The sequence below is a fragment of the Trichoderma harzianum genome, assembly GCF_003025095.1.
Source record: "Trichoderma harzianum CBS 226.95 unplaced genomic scaffold M431scaffold_2, whole genome shotgun sequence".
Classification (NCBI taxonomy): Eukaryota; Fungi; Ascomycota; class Sordariomycetes; order Hypocreales; family Hypocreaceae; genus Trichoderma; species Trichoderma harzianum.
Genome location: NW_020209250.1, coordinates 3,216,518 through 3,233,059, shown reverse-complemented (window position 1 = coordinate 3,233,059; position 16,542 = coordinate 3,216,518). Strand labels below are relative to the sequence as shown.

The following is a 16,542-nucleotide window of genomic DNA, read 5'->3' as shown; positions in this document are numbered from 1 at the left end:
AAGATGCGATGCCACCTCCGCTGCAACCGCACATTGGCGAGAGAGAGCGAACAGGCTCGTCGGCATGATTCAAAATCTCGGAGGCCTGTTTAGGACTGGCGCATTGGATGTTCTGTATGTTGGTTGTTTTTTTTTTTCCCTTGCAGTTCGGAGGTCTGATCCGGGCATCTTGTTGCTCCGCATGCCTTGCATTCGGGATGCAGTCAATATTATTACATGAACTAACAACACAGCTTCTCTCTCTCTTTTTTTCGCCATTTCTTCAATAGCAAAAAGAAAAGACGAAAGAAAAAGACGAAAGACCTTGTAACTCCTCTTTCGACTCCTCGAACAGAGGCGCGACCATCGCAGTCTCACATGGCCCAATTGTGAAGCACGCCGCGTTTGACCTGTTTCGTCTAGGGCAGCAAAGCCTCCTCCTCTGCGGGACTCTCCCTCCCCTGGTCGTCTTCACGCAAAAAAACAGAGCGAGAGAAAATTACAAGCTACTAAAAAGTGCACCCATGTCCTGTGCATGATACATTCGTCCGGGGGGTCCTAGAAATAGAAACTTGCGGGTCGCGATGCCAGTCTCTTTTTGTTTCTCTGTGGCGTCACTCATCATTGGCTTCCGAGCCCTTTGAGATCTTGCTGTTGGTTGAGCGTCCTGCTTGCATTTCCATGTCCCATCGTTCCCGCTTGCCACGTTGGCGGGAACAGGCGATGCTACATTGCGTTTGTTGGCTTTTTTAACATTTTTTTTTTTTTTGTTTCGCATGAATCGAATAAATAAGCTTCTTCCCCGTAGAAACGATCTCTACCATCAGCTTCATACTTGGTTGTTGATGGCGGGACTTGATGGAGCAGCCCAAAATCAGCTTCCTAGCTATCACTTATTACTACATACACTATCCGTCACCTTTTCTCATCACATCAAATCACTCTGCATCAGCATGCCTAAAGCAAGCCGAGGGCCCTCCGTCGGATGAACAACAGACCGCTTAAACGGCCTTTTTTGCTTGACAAGAGAAAAGAGAAAACCCCCATCTCGTACTTACTCGCTATTTCGAGTCGTAGCCAGACAGACCGTCGAAAACCGTGGCCCTCAGCGGATTACCTTGGAATTGCCCTCTTCAGCCTCAGGGCGGCTCTACACCCTCGCTGATTGGCTCCCCTCTTGTTCCCCCAGCCAACCACGGCCGCTATCACCATCTATTGACCAGCACTAGGTCTTTTGCCCCATTACAAAGCTCTGTTCTGCATTGACCGCCATGCCGGCCCATTTTCATCAGATTTCCTCTTCTTCACGTGGGCTGGTAGCGCATGGATCATGGCCGTGATATCGGCAATGGAAATCTGACAAGCAATCACAGCTCGGTGACGAGATATGTAGCCCGGAACTGACGGTATGAATGAGCAGACGGATCGGATGACATTGCCAGCCAAATACAAATGACGGACAGCTGGTTCTACGTATTTTCATCCCCGCTCAAGCATCCACTCGTACTCGTACAAGTCCTGTAGTAGGCATCTTTCATCATGCTTATTGATCTTCTAAAAAAAGACGGAAAGTACATAGAAAGCCATTCACCGCAAACTCGAATCTCTACTGGCCATGTCCATCTCTCTCGCCCTTGGATGACTGAGCCTGTCCCCAGATGCTCAAACGGCGATTGGCCTCGTGCCCATGCGTGAAAAATGAAATCACCCTGCCGCCCTGCGCATCACCGAGCAAGTCGCAAATCTTCCTCTGTCCCTCTACACTGAACACGAGCTGTGCCAAGCTCCCCAATCCCGCCGAAACGTCAGTCAGGATGTCCACATGTTCCGGAGGGAGAACCTGGCCGTGCACGCAATGCGATGCGAGCCCGCGTATCTCTGCCACTTCTTCGGCATGGCGGCGACGAGAAACGCTGGCGGTATGGGCTTGGGCACATTGACGGCGCAGGGCATCCAAGCGTCCGACTAGTTCCGCTGCAGACGACATGGGGATTATGGGGACGGAGGCCATGCCGTGCGTCACGATGCTGGGGCTCTTCTGTCAGGGACGGGCGCTTGCGCAAGATGCCCTGCATACATACTATCTACATGTAGGTGCAGGTCAGGTATGTGAGCTCTCACCTCATCTGCAAGTCAACCAGTGAGTCCACACGTCCACTCTGGTCTAGGAGCAGCATCACAGCTATATTCTTTCCGCCGTCGAGCATAGAAAGTCGTTCGATTCTTGCTCTGGCAGCTGCCGTTTTGGCTTCTTCAGATGAGAGCAGCAAGATCCTGAAGAAGCTCTGACGGTGCCTGCTTTGCGGTGCCAGTGCGAAGGAAACGTCGTAGCCATCCAGAGTCGTCTCTGGAGAGCAATTGGCATCAGCTTCTGCCTCTGGATATTGGGATCTTATTTAGCTTTTGACTCGCCTTTCCAGCCTGAGCCAGTGGTTCGTGAAAGAGCTGGAACCACTGGTGCCCAATCCTTTCGCTGCCGTAGAGACGAGCAAAACATTGTAGCCGTTGGTTCTGTAGTTACAAGGAAAGTTGGCAATTCGGTTGTCTTGTTCTTCAAGTAATTTCTAATTTCCCTCTCCTTTTAGGGTTCTACTCGTGTTGTATGTATGAAAGATGTAGATATACCTAAGCCACGCTCCCCATGACAGCTAGCATGTTCATTGTAGGAATGAGCCTCTTCGTTCCTTCCCCACGCCATTCATGTCCAATTCCTTTCCCATTGATCCTTTTTATATCCATCGACCTTTATTCCACACGCTTTATATCCAGCATAAGTAAAAATTGAAGAAAAAACACATTGCTTGCGAAGTTGAGTGGAGTGTTAAGTGGCCCAAAAGACCGAGTTTGGTTGCACCAAGAAGCCTCAGATCCCATATGCGATTCCGAATCTTGCCCTTGCCTAGAGATGTAAGATATCATCCACCAGGTTTGATATCTTACAAGCTCGCCATATCACAGTTACTGGCAAATCGCAATGCCTACGTTGGTAACTAGATGAGGCCACGGCGCTGGTGAATATGCTGCTTAGGAGCTGACTTGTAATGACGGGAATAGCGGCTGCTTCGTCTTTGGATCCTTCAATGTCCTGAGAGCATCCTCAAGAGAATCGAATCGTTGTCTCTGCTTCTCCTCGGCATCTGCGAGCTCCTCCTCCTTCTTCTGGAGCTCTTCGAACCTTCTATTCAGCTCTTCAAACCGCTCCTTGTTGGCATCGGGCTTTTGTGACGATCTCCAGTACTCGTATATAATCAATGCTCCCGCCACGGTAAGTATAAATGTGTCGCCCGCAACATCGGCAAACAGATCCACAGCCTTTCCTTCTGGCAATGGCCGGAATTTACGCCTCCACACGTTCTGGAGGGTAAATCTGGGATAGCTTGCCGGCTCGGGCTCGTTCTTCTTCTTCGCCTTCTGCTTGGCTACTTCGTCCTTTTTTGTTTGCTCCTCCGTCTTGACTGTGGGCGCTTCGGCAATCTCCTTTGCTCGTCGCTCTGCTTCGGGGTCTCTGAGGAGGGCGACGGACATCTTCATGTTGAGCTGGTGGATCATTTGGCCGTATTTGGCTGCGAACGCCCGGAATCGCGGGTGGTCATGGGCCTGAAGCTTGATACGGTTCTAGAAATGACATGGCATCAGCATCAAAACGACGGTAATGGGGCTCAACAAGATCCAATACGTACCGCGCCATACTTGGAGACGTGCCGCACAAGAAGAGAGGCGAGCTTGAACAAGGGGAGGGGCACCATTGTGAGGTCTAGGGCCGATGCCGATGCCGTCTGCGGGGTTCCCTGTCCGGTTCAATGAGTTCGGGCGGCTTCGTCTCTATCAATTACTCCATCACAGGTTCAATTTGTTCGAAGCGCGAGGTTTGGGCTGATTATGTGCCTCTCATGGAGGCCTTACGGGAAGAGCTAGCCAGCCATCGCCATGGTTTTGCCTCTTGTCCGCGCCGGAGCCCGCGATTATTCCGGTGCCCACCGGCGCTGGCCCCTCGGGAGAGCATACAGCAAAGCGCAGCACAGCACAGCCCAACTACTGTAACTTGAGCCTTACTTGAGCTGATTTGCTGCCAGCTCATACTGGGGCAAAACGCTAAACTAGGTGCCTATGGCTATACTCTGAATGTGTCGAGGCACCACACCAATCCATCTCAATGCCAGCCTTGATTTGCCAGAGCTGACTTCAATGTTGTTGACATGACAGCTGGAGCTGTCTAGGCATGTGCTTGTACACACTTCATCCCGCTATCTGGTGCTTAGTGGGCAGAGCTTCAGTGGGAGCTAGCCACTACCGTCCGCTAAGCCCTCCCTCGCAGCGCCTCCCAACGGCACATCAGCCAATCTGGCCGCTGTGGGCCCCCAAATGGCCCAAATACCTCGCTACAGCCACTTATCAATACGGCAATGGCGGTGAGACCCGCAAGATGCCATGCTGTTGCCAGCAGCAACCAGCTCCCACAAAGTACACAAATCACAATATGGGGTCAACGTCAACTTGCCAGGGCTTCTGTGGCTGCGACTGGTCACGCTTGCGCTCACCTTTTCTTGCATCATAACCTCCATCCTCCGGCCGAGCAGCCGCCTGACAGCCGTCCAGCATTGCTTGATGCCTTTTGTTGACACAGCGGCGGGCTGGATGCTTTGAAGCTGGTCACAACAAACGCCTTCGCTGCATCGTTGCTCCTTTGCATGTTGTGCGTGTCCAAGCATCCTGTGAGTTGACCTTTTTTAGCATCGCCCGTCTGCTCTCATGCGGCTTATGTCACAAGCTGAGAGCCTCGCCCTATTTTGTTTTTTTCGTCCATTTGCCTCCCACCTCGCTGGGCTTTGGGCGCGCACCTTTGCCTCTGCATCGTAGCTCTCTCGCAAAAGGGATAACTCTTCTAATCGCGTTGAATTTTTCTGCTCAGGCTCCTCACGACACGTTCTCGGGCAACTGCTGAATCTCTCAGCTTGCCCATTCCTCATCGCTACGTAAATCGATCAGCTCTCTCGTTCGCACCAGCAGCCTCTCCGTCGCCATGGCACACAGGCTAGTCCCCAGGGGAGGCATCGACGTGGAGGCGTTGTCCCCTAGGGATGTCAACGCCCAGCGAATGCCCAAACCCACAGAAGCCAAAGCGAAGGCGGCCGCCCAGCTCAAGGCTGCCAAGGATAAAGAACACCCACCCCCTCCTCCGCCAGAGGTTGTCGAGCCGAGCAGCACAGATCGTCCAGATGGCGCGGTCTACCACATTGGAAAATTACTGGGAAAGGGAGGGTTCGCGATATGCTACAGCGGCCAGCTGCTACCAAGCAAGCAAAAGTTCGCTCTCAAGATTGTCAAGAGCCAAATGCCCTCCAAAATGGAACAAAAGGTTAGTACCGTTACGATTTTCGCCTTGGCTGTTCAAACCCGCTCACCACGCGGCAGTTTCAAACCGAGTTGCAAATCCATTCCAAGATGCGCCACAGGAACATCGTTCAATTCTTCAGGGCATTTTCATACGTCAACTGCACTTTCCTAGCGCTTGAGCTTTGCCCCAATGGCTCTCTTATGGACATGGTGAAGCGTCGAAAGGGCCTCACCGAGCCCGAGGTCCGATTCTATGCCGTTCAGATATCCGGTGCTATCAAGTACATGCACGGCAAGGGCATTATTCATCGAGATTTGAAAATGGGCAACATCTTTTTGGATCACCAGATGAATGCCAAGATTGGCGACTTCGGCCTTGCTGCATTGGTAGTCACCGGCAGGGATATGCAAACGATCCGACGAACGACTCTATGTGGCACACCAAACTACATTGCTCCTGAGATCCTTGAGAAGGGAAAGAAAGGCCATGACCACATGGTTGATATCTGGAGCTTGGGCATTATCATGTAAGAGTCGACTGACAATTTGAAATTTGCATTACAGTTTTCAAAAAGCTAATGACAACGGATAGGTTTGCCATGTTTACCTCGAAACCGCCTTTCCAGTCTTCGACTACAGACGAAATCTATCGCCGCGCCAGGGAACGAGACTATGAATGGCCAAGTGCAGAGGTATCCCAGAAATACATTAGCCAGGAGGCTAAAGACCTGGTGGCCACGATGCTTGAGGATGCAGACCAGCGGCCCGACCCCGACGCCATCGTCCAGCATCCATTCTTTACTACGGGCTATATGCCATCATCCGTGGAGATCACTTCCAAGCTACGAGAAATCCCTCCTGAGGCGGATGAGTACTATGCCTCGCGCCTGAGCAGCTCTACGCTAGCTCAGTCTCACCGTAACCTCAAGGAGCAGTGCCGGGACTGTAATGTTGGACCCTGGAGCTCAGAAAAGCCTTCACACACTCAGATCTGGAAAGAGATGGCCGCCGAGGAAAAGGCAGGCCTGACACCGATCATCCCTCTCGCCGATGGCGTAGTCTATCGACCATTTGACGACTGGCTCAGAGAACAACAGCAGATCCGCGCAAGGCATGCAGCATCCGTCTCTGCACGATCAATGGCCATGGAGGGACAGGAAAATGCCATGGTTGGCTCAGAAAGGATGCCTCCTCCCACAGGCCTCTTACGACAACCACCTCAGAGTTTCGCGGCTCAACAACGATCTCAAGGCCGACCTCTCGCCCCATCTACTTCTACAAGGAGTCGAACCGCTCCCGAGGCCGTCCTCACTGCCTCACAAAGTACCAAAATCCGACCCCGTTCAGACCGACCAGATTCCGCTACTCGTAGGCCGTCACCTCCGTCGAAAGAGGCCCCTGAGCCTGGTACTACTGCCAGAACTATGCGTATATCAGCAAGAGCTCAGCTATCAGCAGCTCGGTCTGCACCGAATTTACACGAGAGGGCAGCGCAGGGCTCGTCCGCGAATGTACCATTGCACAAAAGACGAAACTCAGAATCCATTCGATCTGCCACTTTGTTTAGCCCCGCCGAGTCGCCCACGGAAATGCCAGGGTCAAAGCCCGATGATATCCTCGACCGACTACGCGAACTCCAGACGGAGCTTGAGCGAGCTCTCAACGCCCGGACCATGGCCATCATCTCTTCAAAGACCTCGCCACCGCCACATCCTCATATCGTCGTCAAGTGGGTTGATTACACGAATAAATTTGGTCTCGGTTACATTTTGAACGACGGCAGCGTGGGATGCATTCTACGCGATATTCCTACCACTGAAGGTAGCAAAACTGCTTTACTCCCTCCAGCAGGTGTCTTCATTCGTAGCGCAGAGAAACATATCATTCGGCGACAAGATGACTCCTACATAGACCGCCATCAGCCAGTACCAATGACAGAGCCCATCAAGTTCTTCGAGAACAATGGCGAGGCTGGCCTTTCCCAGGTTACAATCTCCCCTGACCAGTTTCGAGTGACGATAAACGATGATGGTACAGCCGGCAAGATGGCCCCTGGCAAGGACGTCTTTCAACATCGAAAGCGGGAAAGGATCATCCTATGGAAGAAATTTGCCAATTATATGATTGCTTATGGCCGGGATGACGTGTTGGCTGAAGAGGATGAGGCAGATAGCACCTTGTCTCCAGGGCAAAAGGGAACGCCTGCAGAGCTAGTAACTTTCTACCAGCGATTCGGAGATGTTGGCTGTTGGGTCTTTGGCGACGGACACCTTCAGGTAAGAAGACTTTTGATAAGATTTGCAACCCTTGTAGCGTGGAATGAGATACTAATGGTTCCTTTGCGCAGTTCAACTTCCCTGATCATACCAAGATTGTCCTAGACGCAACAGGAACTTGGTGTCACTTCTGGCATCTACCTCAGGAGGCGGCAGAGAGACTCGCCAGTACAGGCTCAATTGGTGCCACCGCGCTGGACGACCGCGCCACACTGTCATATCCCCTACAGACTTTACTCAACTTCCAGGCAAGATCATCAACGCGAACTGCGACTACGGCATCGAGGAGGCGGCCTGAGATCGAACCAGAGATTCAAGGCATCCCTGCGGCGAATGACTTCCGCCGAAAGGTCGAGTTCATCAAGGACGTTGTTAAGGAGTGGGCTACCAACGGTGGTCTCGGCAACAGCTCCATGGAGAGGGAATCGCGTCTGAGATGGACCGGATACCGAGAGACGGTCCATGCAACCGCTCCCCAAAAGCACGTTTGGGTCACCATCGGCGCTCGATGGGGTGACCAGCGCATATCGACATTTGTCGACCCATGCAAACCCTGGGAGCTGGGCGAGGAGGTGGAGAATTCAAAGAAATGAACCTACTGAATCTACCGCGACGATTGGGGTCTATAAGCTGGGCTATACAGACAAGGCATTGTGTTTTTGGTTTAATTCATCAAGAGAGGACAAGGCCATTATGAATGATAAATGCCTAGTATTCAGAAGGCCTTGTTCGCCTTGATCCTTTTTCTTATCTCTCTCTCTATCTCTCTCCGATTCATATGCATCAAACAGCTATGATGGTAAGCCGGCGTTGAAATGGCGTCGACGGACTTTGGGCTATGGAAGGATTTTCTGGGAATTCTGGCGTTGGTGGGGAAAGGGGAAGGGCTGGCTGCTCATTGTCAGGGGAAGATGGCTTCTGCTTTTTTTCTCTCTTTTTTGTTTGAAATGGGATATAATACCCTCTTTACACATGTTTGATACGTGTTGATATTGGTTTGTGCGATGAATGATTGAATGAATGAACTCGAGTTTTTTGGTTGGACACTGGGCAAAAAGACGAAAAAAGAGAAGAAATCATGTTGAATATTCTCCTAATAGATAATAGTTTCAAGGAAAAGAACTGGAAGTTTACTGAATCACTTGTGCAACAAAGTCATCAACAAAACGTGCTTATTATTATCGCTCTGGAGAGCTAAGGGGACATGGTACAAATAAACCGGCATCGTCATAAAAGATCTTTCCCCCAAGAACCAGGGCTCAAATCAACAAAAATAACTATGTACAACAAAAACTTCATCGACCATTCAATCCATCAATCAGTTCAGTCAATCAGACTCAATCAATCAATCAATCAATCGCCTGCCTCATTACAAACAAGTCTGACGCCCAAAAAACATCTCTCCCCCCTCTTCTGTTCGTCATGTTAACGTCCTCCTCTATGTAGCAAATCGCGATTCGTTAAAAATGCCATCAGTCATCTCCTTCGCCAAGTGAAGGACAGGTGGGAAACAAAGGATGGTGGTACAAAAGGCGAGCGAGTTCTCTCTCTCCGAATCATATGCGCAGGTGAGCTTGTGTTGTTTGTGTAAAAATATGCGTATGTGACCATATGTATTCCATTATTTCAAAGATAAAAATAAAATATAAAAAGGGGGTCCGATATTATTAGTTTTCGGGTCATCATATGCCATAACGGCTCAATCATGCGTCAGAGAGGTACTCTTCGCTGTGGTGGCCAGGAGGAGGCATAGCCCAGCTATTGGTGTTGCCGCCAACGACGTTTTCTCTCGATCCCCAATAAGCGCTCTTCACACGCTTGTCGCGCTCGAATTCGGCCCATCTCTTCATCGTAATCTTGCTGCTGTCAAACTCTCCCTTGCTCTCGTCATGGCCGCCCTTGCCCTTGTCGCCGTCTGTCTTGCGGGTTTCACCCCACGAGAAGTCATCAAACTTCCAGAAAGCATAGGCCGGGAGGACAAAGTTCCAGACGGGGAGAGACAAGAGATAGATGAACATCCAGACGACGTAGGACCACGAGTGCGCAGTGACAATGATGAGAACACCGGGAAGACCAAGAATGAGACCCAGAAGCACCAACGGGATGATCTGGGGTGGCTGGTGGATGATAGACGTGATGACTATAAAAGCGACAAGTCAGCGGCTGAGGCATCTAAATGTGGGATGAATTTTTTCATGGGGTTCAATAACTTACCGACATAGAAGGTGAAGGCAATGGCTGCTGGAAGCACAAGAGTACCGATAAGCTCGACGAAAACGACAAACTGCATACTAAAGCAAAAAGTTCCACAGAGATCGCGGACAAGAACCAGTTCCATAAGATTGTGAATGGTCGAGTTGATCCAGCGACGTCGTTGGGACAGCAGAACCATAAACTCATCTGGAACCGTGGTCTTGCAGACAGCCTGGGGAACAAAGACCTGCTTTCTCTTGGGGAAGGTTCGCAACATGAGCGTGGTCAGGTAACGATCCTCGCCGAGAAGATAGAGGTTCTTCTCATGAAGAGTCTCAACGACGTTTTCAGAATAGTGCTCCACAATGTCAGGATTGGCCAGAATCGGCACCCAGTAGTTTTGTCCTCCCTTTGGTGCTTTGATGCGGTACATGCAGAAACATCCGGGCAAACAGGTGACACCACCAAAGACAGACTCAAACGATTTAGCGAGATGGTGAGAGATGAAGTACTCAAACACCTGAATAGCCGACACCCAACTGGCTCGTTTGTTGGCAATCTTGGTCTCACCACAGAGACCCATGATATCCGGATCCTTGACCATGGCAGACACCATGTGGGTGAGACTGTCTGGGAAAACCTTTGTATCGGCGTCGACCATGAGAATGATTTCATAGTAATCAGGCGAGATGCCAGTGACTTTCCATAATCCATTAAACATTTCATATTCGAGCTCCGTCATTCGCTCGTCAAACATGACCTTTTGGAGGAACGACATGAGGATGATTTGACTGTCACGCTTGCCTCGGTTACCGGGTTTGGATGCCTTTTCTTCAGCGGGGGTTCCGCACTTGACAATGGTAATCATGGGCACGCGCTGTTGTTTGTCGGCTGGAATTCGAGACGAGGACCCATAGTCATAGAACCCGCAATATACCTTGGCCATGTTGTGTCGTTTTGATCCACTCGCTACCGCAACGTACGAGAACGGCTTCACCATCTCGCGAGGAATAGAGAAATCCTTCATCATACTCAAGCAGACATCTGGGGTAGACACAGTCTCGCCCGCACCCTTGATGATACCATCACAGATTACGACAATAACCTTGTGGCTGTTGGGGTAATCCGTAGTAGCAATTGAATCAAGGGTAGTTCGGACACCTTCAGCTCCCTCGGAGTAGGCCGTGACCAGGCACATGGTGTGTGCGAGAGGGAATCCAAAGGGCATCCAGTCGGAAGGAGGCTGGGGCACGACGGCCTCGTGAATAAAGCCAGCGGGGCCGGGGCCTTCGGAAATGGGCGCAGAGCCAAACGGGTCTGACCGAAGGAAACTCGCGCGGCTGTCATTGCCTTGCTTGTACATCGGAGAAGGTGGATATAGAGAGCTGGAGCCGCCTTGGCTGGCCATGGTTGTGGGAACACGACGGGATGAGGAGCTTCGGTCTGGCCCGTATACACCAGAGAATCGGGACGTAGTGGGAAGAAAAGAGGATGCTCGCTTGCTCCTATCCGAAGTCACAACAGTACTGCCGTCACCCGGGAGCCTAACAGGAGCACGGTAAATGTCCTCAGACCAATCTTCAATCTGACGGTTACGCTTTCTCCGGTCAGAACTTTGAGACGTCTTGGCGGCGGCATAATTGCGGCTGATGAACCATTGGAAAACAAGGGCCAGGGCGAATCTGGCACCGACAACCGAGAGAATCAAGACCAGAGCGCAATAGAGCACAACCTTGGAGGCAATACAGCCAACAGTCTCGGTATCGATGGAGCCAACCTTGATGATGTCTTGGAAGCACTGCATATACTTCTTGTCGGCTGAAGATTGGAACATTCGCGTCACATCGCGACCACGGATCGCCTTGTTGACGTCGGAACTAGTGTCTCGCAGCTCCTTGAAACGATCAGGGATCTGGACCTGGCTTTCGTTGAACCAATTGAGAAGGTTGAGGTCCAGGACGCTGCCGGAATAAGCAATCAGGTTGCGGGAGCTGTTTTTAATGTCATCCCAAGTAAAGTAGACATCGGCCGTGCCGTGAAGGTCGACATAGAAGGCATTTCGGGCATTGACTGAGGTGTGGCAGGCATAGCCAAGGTAATACGGAATAGTCAAGTTGGGTTCCGAGCCCCCATCTTGCCTGAAGGTTGTACACGGGAAATACCAAGCCAGGTCGCCTGAGGGATCAGTTGGGACATCAGAGCCTTCGGCAAGGGTGATTAGGTTCTTGCAGTTGCCATTGACATTTTGGAAAAGAAAGCTGCCGTCTTCTCCTGAGTGCTTCTGGGGAAGGTCGAAAAGGACGTTGGCGCCGAGGCCATCCTGTCTCAAAGGAATACCCTCAGCCGGGGGGTGGTGAGAGTTGGCCAGGTTGTAGGCTACGCCGTGGAAAATCATGTAACCGCCAGAGACCTCGTTCACACGTAGTCTCACGGGAGGGGCACTGCAAACGGCAGCGGTGAAGCCGAACGTCAAGAAACCGACAATGGCCATGATGGCCAAGATGATGCTAATCAATCCCATCTTTTCTCTCCATGCTCGGCGCTGGGCTCTCGTCGGTTTGCAGCATCCGAGGATAAAATCAGGGCACCAGAAGGTCACAATGGCGCAGTAAACATTCCAAAAGCTGGGCGGCCGCAGCTCCTCTATCTGCTTGGTCTTGTGTTTCGAAGATCGCTTGCTTTTTTCCTTTGTGATCTTCCCCGACACGCGGCGCTGCTGGGTTGTGGTGGCATTCTTTTCGTGGTCTCCGCTGGCGGTTCGGCTACGAGACGGGCGTGGAGTCTCATCGGTGACACTTTCGGTATTGGCAGATCGTTCTGTCGACCCAGCCAAATTTTCCAACAGAGGGTCATTTCCAGTGGACGAGGGCAGGACAGTCATATTAGCGGCATGGCGGTGATAGTGGTAGTTCCTGTGGTCTCTGTCGATGCGGTTCCTCTCCGGCCTGATCAGGCTTCTCTTGCGGGTGAAGGCAGGGTCAGGAGTTCTGCCCGACATCTCCGTAGGGGACAGAGGAGTGCTCTCTGTATTCACATTAGAGTTCGAAATAGTTTCGGCATATGAGGAGACGGATTTCCCACGATGATGACCGGCAACTGAAGGTTCGTATGCGCCGGTTTCGACATCCATGGGTCGTGCTCGTCGCGATGCCGGCGGACTTCGATAGCTCGTTCGGCGATCGTAGCTGGGGCTAGCCCCAGGCCTCTCAGGCAGAGACATGGCTCTTATATGAAGAATGTCAGTGACCAAACGTCTTGTTGCTGCGGCAGGGTGGCCGTTGGGGACAGCATTCCAAAGGGACAGACAAGCAGAGGTCCGCCCTTGCGCTGCAGGCGATGATTCAGTGGCCGAAGCCCAGGGGAACAAAAAGGGAACAAAAGAAGAGGGAGAAGATCAACAGTCACTCTTCTACTTTGCTTTCTGAGGGCAAAGAATGGGTGACGAAGGTGAAGCGACAACGGAAGGAAATAAACAACAGTTGCTCACCCGATGCGAAGTCAGCGCAGCAAACAAACAATGCGCAGCCAATTGGCGAGAGGCGGGTTGTTTGGGAGACGGGCGGTGGTCTGTTCAGCCTGCCCGAAACAGAAACTGCGCTAAGCCGTCGCAGGTGGGGAAGCGAAAATATGGAGGCTGTAACCACACGAGGCCACTTGCAGCGAGTGAGTGCGCTGTCTTAGCGGACGCAGCAGTGCTCCGTAGTGCCTAAGCAGGTGCTAATCAAATCAAATCCAGCTTCCACGATGGCCCACTCGCAACGAGCTTGTACCAGCCGTTGAAGCACGAGTAATTGACCAGATGCGATTCTAAGCGACAGTCGAACTCGGGGCCAAGAGGGGGAAATCGATCGAGGCAGCACAGGCAGACGCAAACGATCGATGGTTCCCAAGGGTAGGAATAAGGCGCTCAGCAGAGAGGTAAGCGAAAGTAGAGGCGGTGGCAGCGAGCGACACGAGCCCAGCGGAACCGTTTCGGATAGAGCGAAAATTGGAACAGACGACGCAGCTCGCGATGGAAACAGGCGCGATGGACAAAGTCGTACCGATTGCGAGAAGCGACGCGCAAAGACACGCCGCGAGAACGAATGGAAGTCCCAGGAACTGAACGAGAGACGATGAGCGCGGCCTCGTCCCCAGCGCTCGCAGAGAGATTCTGGTTGGGTTAGGGGGGAAGTTCGTCCAGGCGAGGAGGAAAAAGCGACCTGGAGCTGTACGGCGCCCTCCGTGGCTATTCTTGTCCCAGACACCAGACCAGCCCCAAAAGCAGGCGCGGGGGGGCGACTCGGGGAGCATTTTAGGCGGTACTAGCCCGCTAGAGGCGCCGAGCCAGATGGCATGGCCTGTTGCGTTAGTGACTGGATTGATGGATACGATGTGCGGTTGACTTGCTCGCAGCTGCTAATTCGTTGTGGTGCTAGCACCAGTGGACATCCGCGACCTGCTGCGGAAGGTCCTGCATGGCCAAGGGGTACGGGCTTGGAGCCCTTGCTTTGCCCCAGACGGCATGTACAGGCGTGGCGCTGGGTACCTTCCTACCTAGTCGAACCAGTCTCGCTTGCTTGGTTCCTGGATGTCAACGCTCTTGCGCTCTCGTGCTTTTGTTTTTTCCGCTCTTCTCATTGGCTCCTGGTGTGTTTTCTACTCTTTTTCTTGATTTTTGCTCCTTGTTTCTGATCTGCTTCTCAGTTTTCCTGTTTCCAACCGCATGCACGGGTGCAGGACTCCACCAGCGTAATTAAAGACGATCCTTATCTGTTGATTAATTAATGCTCGTACGTCCACAAGCAAGACTGCTGTGCCATGATAAATGGAACATATGATCTAGATACCCGCTCCCCACAGGTATCCTTTTTTCCCCGTCCGAAAAACAGTTTTTTAAGTCCAGGGTTGGACTAGAGTTAAGCACTCGTATCTGGTCAGCGGTGGAGAAGTAAAATGCTCCATCCATCTATTGCTACCCGGGAACTGCAAAACAAAAATGGCGACATTGACATCAATACTTTCTACTGCTTGATGGTCACCATGTGTGTGGATATACTAGGGACATAAATGGAAGATAATCATTCTCATCAAAGTTTTGTGCATGGTGACAGTCTTGAGTGGCTATCCCTTCACCTTAAAATCAAGCCAGTTACGCCACGGCCGCCACTGCATGAGCTGCCATTAGTTCGTTCCTGCCAAGCTTAATATGCTTCGTGCAATGGCAGGTACATGGGAAGTGCATGCATCAACTCATCGTAGCTTCCACATCTTGCTCTGGAGACGCATAACGTCGTCTCTCGCTTGGATTTTTTCTTTCTCACCATTTCTCTCCCAATTTCGTCGATGTCCTCGCCTCACACTTATTTATTCGACATGGGCCCAGCACCCAGCAAGCACCAATCTTAAGTGTTAGCCTACCGCTGCTGGAGAGCTGACTAACGAATCAATCCTAACGTTGCATAGGTAGGTACATGAGCTGGCCGTTAGCGTATCCGATACTCAGCCCCAGCTAGACAGTGTCTCTGAACTGCGAAAAAAGGCAAAAACGGCGAGATTCTACATTTCAAACCCATTGCCTGTCTAGGATCAACCACATACTGCGTGCAATTGACAAATCAACACTACAGACCTGTCCAATACGAAACACAACTCACCATCAGATACGTACTTTGTGCCTTAGTTCATCAGGGTAAGACAGCCGAAAGCCCGATGAGAAAATTGCCGAGTCACCAGATCTCACGACTAAAAGCGCTACCTTAGTTAGGCCGTCTCACCGCGCCATAATCGGAGAAAGTGTTAACATAGCATCCCACCGCCCCCGATATTACCATGTGACGTTTCGAAACCTTAACACTTGATGAATATGTCGTTTATACATTTTGGGCGGGCGAGTCGAAAGTCAAGCTTCAGTCCACGGCAGCGGCGTCACCACGGTTCGACAGCGTGCCCCGTACTTCGTATTCTTCGCAACTGGATCGCCACTACTGCCTTTCGACTTCGACAAGGTGTTGCAACAACTGAAGTACAAAGTCAGTGACTCGGGGCTTGGAACTCGTCTTTCCTGAGGACACTTACCATCACCATTCATCACTGATGTCGTGCTCTTTACTTGCACGTGTACTTGTCCCTAGAAGCAGTGGTACGGCTGGACGTTGCATCGACACCTGGACCCTGACCGGCGTTACAGTTGGCGCACTGCCCGGCGCTAATCCAGACGAGGACTAGAGTCATATTACTAGCATCGAAACCGACAAAAAGGCGAGCAGCGTTCTAATGCACTCACTTGCGACAAACCTGGTCTATCTTTTTTTCTCTTCTTACTTCTAGGCCAGGCACACATTCTACTCGTCCAGTTGTCGCCGGCACAACTAGCAGGTCAAGGATTCGTCGTATAAAGTGGCGCAATATAAGCCGGCATCTGCATAGATAGCGCAGAGAACAAGAGCTCTCCCGCCGGTCGCTCTCTCAAACCCGAGATATGACGTTGATGCGCGGGTTGCGGACGAGTACAAGTCTGTACTTACTTACAGGCGGAGTGATGTGCAGCAGTGGGGACCACAAACCGACCCATTGATGGACACTCTTATTCCGATGTGCTGGGATGGGGAACGCCAAGACTTTTGCCCTGTCAAATACGAGGCCACTTGGTGGTCTGGCAAAAGGGGACTCCGCCGTATCTTGAGCCCAGGGCAAGTCGGCTTCGGCAAGTCTGCTGCCACGGTAAGATTGCTTGTATTGCAAGTGCATCGTCTCAAAGTCAATTCTCACTCACATCGCC

General features: G+C 51.6%; 5 protein-coding genes across 5 annotated transcripts; 1 reads left to right on the top strand and 4 right to left on the bottom strand.

Moving 5' to 3' along the window:
- Positions 1–1,299: 1,299 nt before the first annotated feature.
- M431DRAFT_309292 (hypothetical protein) lies at positions 1,300–2,739 on the bottom strand. The gene is made up of 3 exons (XM_024914209.1): positions 2,392–2,739; positions 2,101–2,326; positions 1,300–2,006 (listed from the first exon to the last, which is right to left on the bottom strand). The coding sequence occupies exons 1-3, from the start codon at positions 2,474–2,476 to the stop codon at positions 1,586–1,588; spliced, it is 732 nt and encodes a 243-aa protein (XP_024779293.1). The 5' UTR covers positions 2,477–2,739; the 3' UTR covers positions 1,300–1,585.
- M431DRAFT_309277 (hypothetical protein) lies at positions 2,530–3,900 on the bottom strand. The gene is made up of 2 exons (XM_024914208.1): positions 3,660–3,900; positions 2,530–3,594 (listed from the first exon to the last, which is right to left on the bottom strand). Exons 1-2 carry the CDS (start codon positions 3,723–3,725, stop codon positions 3,004–3,006), a joined length of 657 nt encoding a protein of 218 aa, XP_024779292.1. The 5' UTR covers positions 3,726–3,900; the 3' UTR covers positions 2,530–3,003.
- A 1,099-nt stretch (positions 3,901–4,999) lies between these two features.
- Positions 5,000–8,182, top strand: M431DRAFT_491227 (hypothetical protein; the record flags this gene model as incomplete). Its single annotated transcript, XM_024916882.1, has 4 exons — positions 5,000–5,335; positions 5,392–5,840; positions 5,906–7,589; positions 7,661–8,182. 4 exons carry the CDS (start codon positions 5,000–5,002, stop codon positions 8,180–8,182), a joined length of 2,991 nt encoding a protein of 996 aa, XP_024779291.1.
- Positions 8,183–9,292: 1,110 nt separating this feature from the next.
- On the bottom strand, positions 9,293–13,002 carry M431DRAFT_2190 (glycosyltransferase family 2 protein; the record flags this gene model as incomplete). The annotated part of the gene is made up of 2 exons (XM_024913552.1): positions 9,293–9,729; positions 9,804–13,002. 2 exons carry the CDS (start codon positions 13,000–13,002, stop codon positions 9,293–9,295), a joined length of 3,636 nt encoding a protein of 1,211 aa, XP_024779290.1.
- Positions 13,003–13,589: 587 nt separating this feature from the next.
- Positions 13,590–14,075, bottom strand: M431DRAFT_478664 (hypothetical protein; the record flags this gene model as incomplete). Its single annotated transcript, XM_024915697.1, has 1 exon — positions 13,590–14,075. The coding sequence occupies one exon, from the start codon at positions 14,073–14,075 to the stop codon at positions 13,590–13,592; it is 486 nt and encodes a 161-aa protein (XP_024779289.1).
- Positions 14,076–16,542: the final 2,467 nt, after the last annotated feature.